Source organism: Triticum urartu, chromosome 7A (assembly GCF_056163025.1).
Source record: "Triticum urartu cultivar PI428250 chromosome 7A, HENAU_Tu73, whole genome shotgun sequence".
In the NCBI taxonomy this organism is placed as follows: Eukaryota; Viridiplantae; Streptophyta; class Magnoliopsida; order Poales; family Poaceae; genus Triticum; species Triticum urartu.
The window spans coordinates 35,681,664-35,684,265 of NC_141879.1; the positions used below are offsets into that span (position 1 = coordinate 35,681,664).

A 2,602-nucleotide genomic window follows, 5' to 3' on the forward strand; every position below is an offset into this window, starting at 1 on the left:
ACCCGGATGGTCCAACCCATTATATGAATATTAAATTCAAAAATACCAAAAATATCAAAATATTTGGGATGTCAAACCTGGGTGCCCAACCTACTCCTGTGTGACGTTTTGTGAAAAACTAGAAGGAAATATATCTATGATGAAGAAAGTACAATCCAACATATGATCCATCCAAAATGTTTTTCCTATACATTAGCATTTTTTTGTTTTCTTGCCACAAATACATTATCTGTTAAATGTCACAAAGTTTCACGGAACGTGATTGGGCAACCATGTTTGATATCCAAAAATACCATTTTATTTTCAAAAATTTCAGTACTTTTTGAAACTTATGGCCTGTTCGGCAACAGCTTAGCTTCCCAAACTCCGCAACTTCTACTCCTGGCTCCCGGTTTCCAGCTTCTCACAGCGATGGAAAAACGTTCGGCTGCGCAGCTTCTACTTCTCACTGCTGCGCACCTTTTTTCTCCTTAAAAAATGTACACCGACGGGGAGAGAGAGGCTACGGAGGAGAGATATGGCCTGTTCGGGGGATAGATTAATCAAAGCGGTACGCAGTTGTCACTTGGCGGTGGCAGCAGCTCGTAATAACGCTCAACTCTAGCTTCTATGTTTTCGCAGAGCCAGGAAAAGGCAGCTTCCTCGACTCCTTCGAATTTGCACTATGGCTCGGTACAACTTTTGGAAGCTGGCTCCACGAAGCTAAAGCATGACACTAGTCTAAATTACTCTTTGCTATGATCAACCTTATGCTCTTTCAATTATGCCCTCTAAAGTTTATAGATATAAAAATAAGATATATGTGGCCTTTTGGTTCCAAAGATGCTAAACCTCAACATATACAGTACAACTTCTGTCCGGGTTTACTAGTCCAACCTTCGGTATTTGTGTCATATTTTAACCATAACAATAATTATTATAATTCAAGTTATACATAGAGAAAACGATGTCACTGAAAACCACATACAAATATGAATCCAACAATAATTTTTTATGACGTGCATTAATGTTTCACTAGTCAAATATATATGGTCAAGTGGGGATTAATAAACCCGAACAAAGATGGTATAACAAAATAGATGTCACTCGATTGAGAGAGGCTTTTCCTTTTCCCGAGATAGGTTCCATCGAAGTACTAATTAAACTACTACATACACTCAAGGTAGCTTCCATCCGAGTCTAAGCACAAATGTCACTTTATTTTGTGCTACAGACGTAGTAGGCACCTCGTACCAACCGTCTGAAAAAGATCATGTATATTTCAACTAGTTGCAGCACCAGCTAGACACAAGACTGAACCATTTAGCAGGTAGCCAGCGCTGGGGCACTATATCCACATACATAATATTACAGGAGTGCTCGGGTTCGATTCTTAATGGGGAAGAGGGACGACGACGACGGCAAGCACACAAGATTCTTGTGGTGGATAGGGGCAGCCCGGTATGCGGTGGCGGCCGTGGTGACGGCCATCACCGTGGCCATCATCGCCAGGGCGCTGGTCGTGTCGCTGCGCTCCGAGAAGCTCTACATCAAGCTCGCCCACGCCACCGTGTCCATGGAGAGCTACAACGACACGCTGCAACCGCCCAGGGTAGACATGTCTCTCACCTTACAGTCGTACAACCCCAGCGGCCGCGCCGGCATCAGCTACACTGGCGTCGACGTCAACATCCTCCACCGAAACAGCTCGCTCATAGCCTCTTTCCCCTTGATGGACGGGTTAATTGTTGGGCCGAATATTACGCTGGTGACACATCTTACTATCGCCATGGATGCGGCGGAGGAGGTGTTGGCGTTCGTCGTCAACACAGTCCGCGACGGAAGTCAGGTGACGGGCGCGGTGGTGCACCTCAACGGCACTCTCCATACCCAGATCTCGGGCCTTAGCTACACGACCGGCCAGACTGCACAGTTCCACTGCTCTCAGGTGACAATCGGAAACATCTCGGCACCGGCCGGCGGCCTGCTTCAAACCCTCGGCGATTCATCCTGCCCCGAGGTCATGTCCTAGTACCTCGTCCATGTATCCGCCTACAATACGTGTATCTTTTTTTTTCTTTCTTATGTTTGAGAGCTTTAGTTGCTGCTGCAATATTGGTACTATTGTTAATTTGGTGTGGATTAATAATTGTGTGTTTGTGCTTTGTGGGAAACAAACGATGTTTAGGAGAGATATTTCTTAGTCAACTTATAGTATACTGTAGTTAGTAGTTCAACAACTGTCTTGATTGTAGACAGAACGTCCTGTGGAGGCGACGTGCCGCTGGAGGCTGGAGCGACGGGAGTTTCCAAGCAAGCTGCATTTCCTAGGTCTGCACTGCGCAAGAGATAGGTCTGCACCGTCTCCGCGCAAGAGAAAGTGTGTGCGAGACAGAGGGGATAAAGGGTAAGAGCATCTTAGACCGGGTCATCCGACTTTTCGCCCTGAATAGATTCAGTATATTCGTCCGTCCAGGATATTATTTTGCGGGATCATGCAAACCGCGGCCCATTTTCAACATATCTAAGGAATTGCTTCGTATTTGCCGGATCCCCTTTTCCTTGACGCGAAGGACATTTCCACATACTTCCGTTCCTACCAGACTCCCCGCCGCAGCCGCCC

At 46.2% G+C, this 2,602-nt stretch overlaps 1 protein-coding gene across 1 annotated transcript; it reads left to right on the forward strand.

Annotated features, from left to right (window-relative positions):
- Positions 1-1,187: 1,187 nt before the first annotated feature.
- On the forward strand, positions 1,188-2,128 carry LOC147957385 (uncharacterized). Its single transcript, XM_087536301.1, has one exon. The coding sequence runs from the start codon at positions 1,376-1,378 to the stop codon at positions 2,009-2,011; it is 636 nt and encodes a 211-aa protein (XP_087392427.1). The 5' UTR covers positions 1,188-1,375; the 3' UTR covers positions 2,012-2,128.
- The last annotated feature ends 474 nt before the right edge of the window (positions 2,129-2,602 follow it).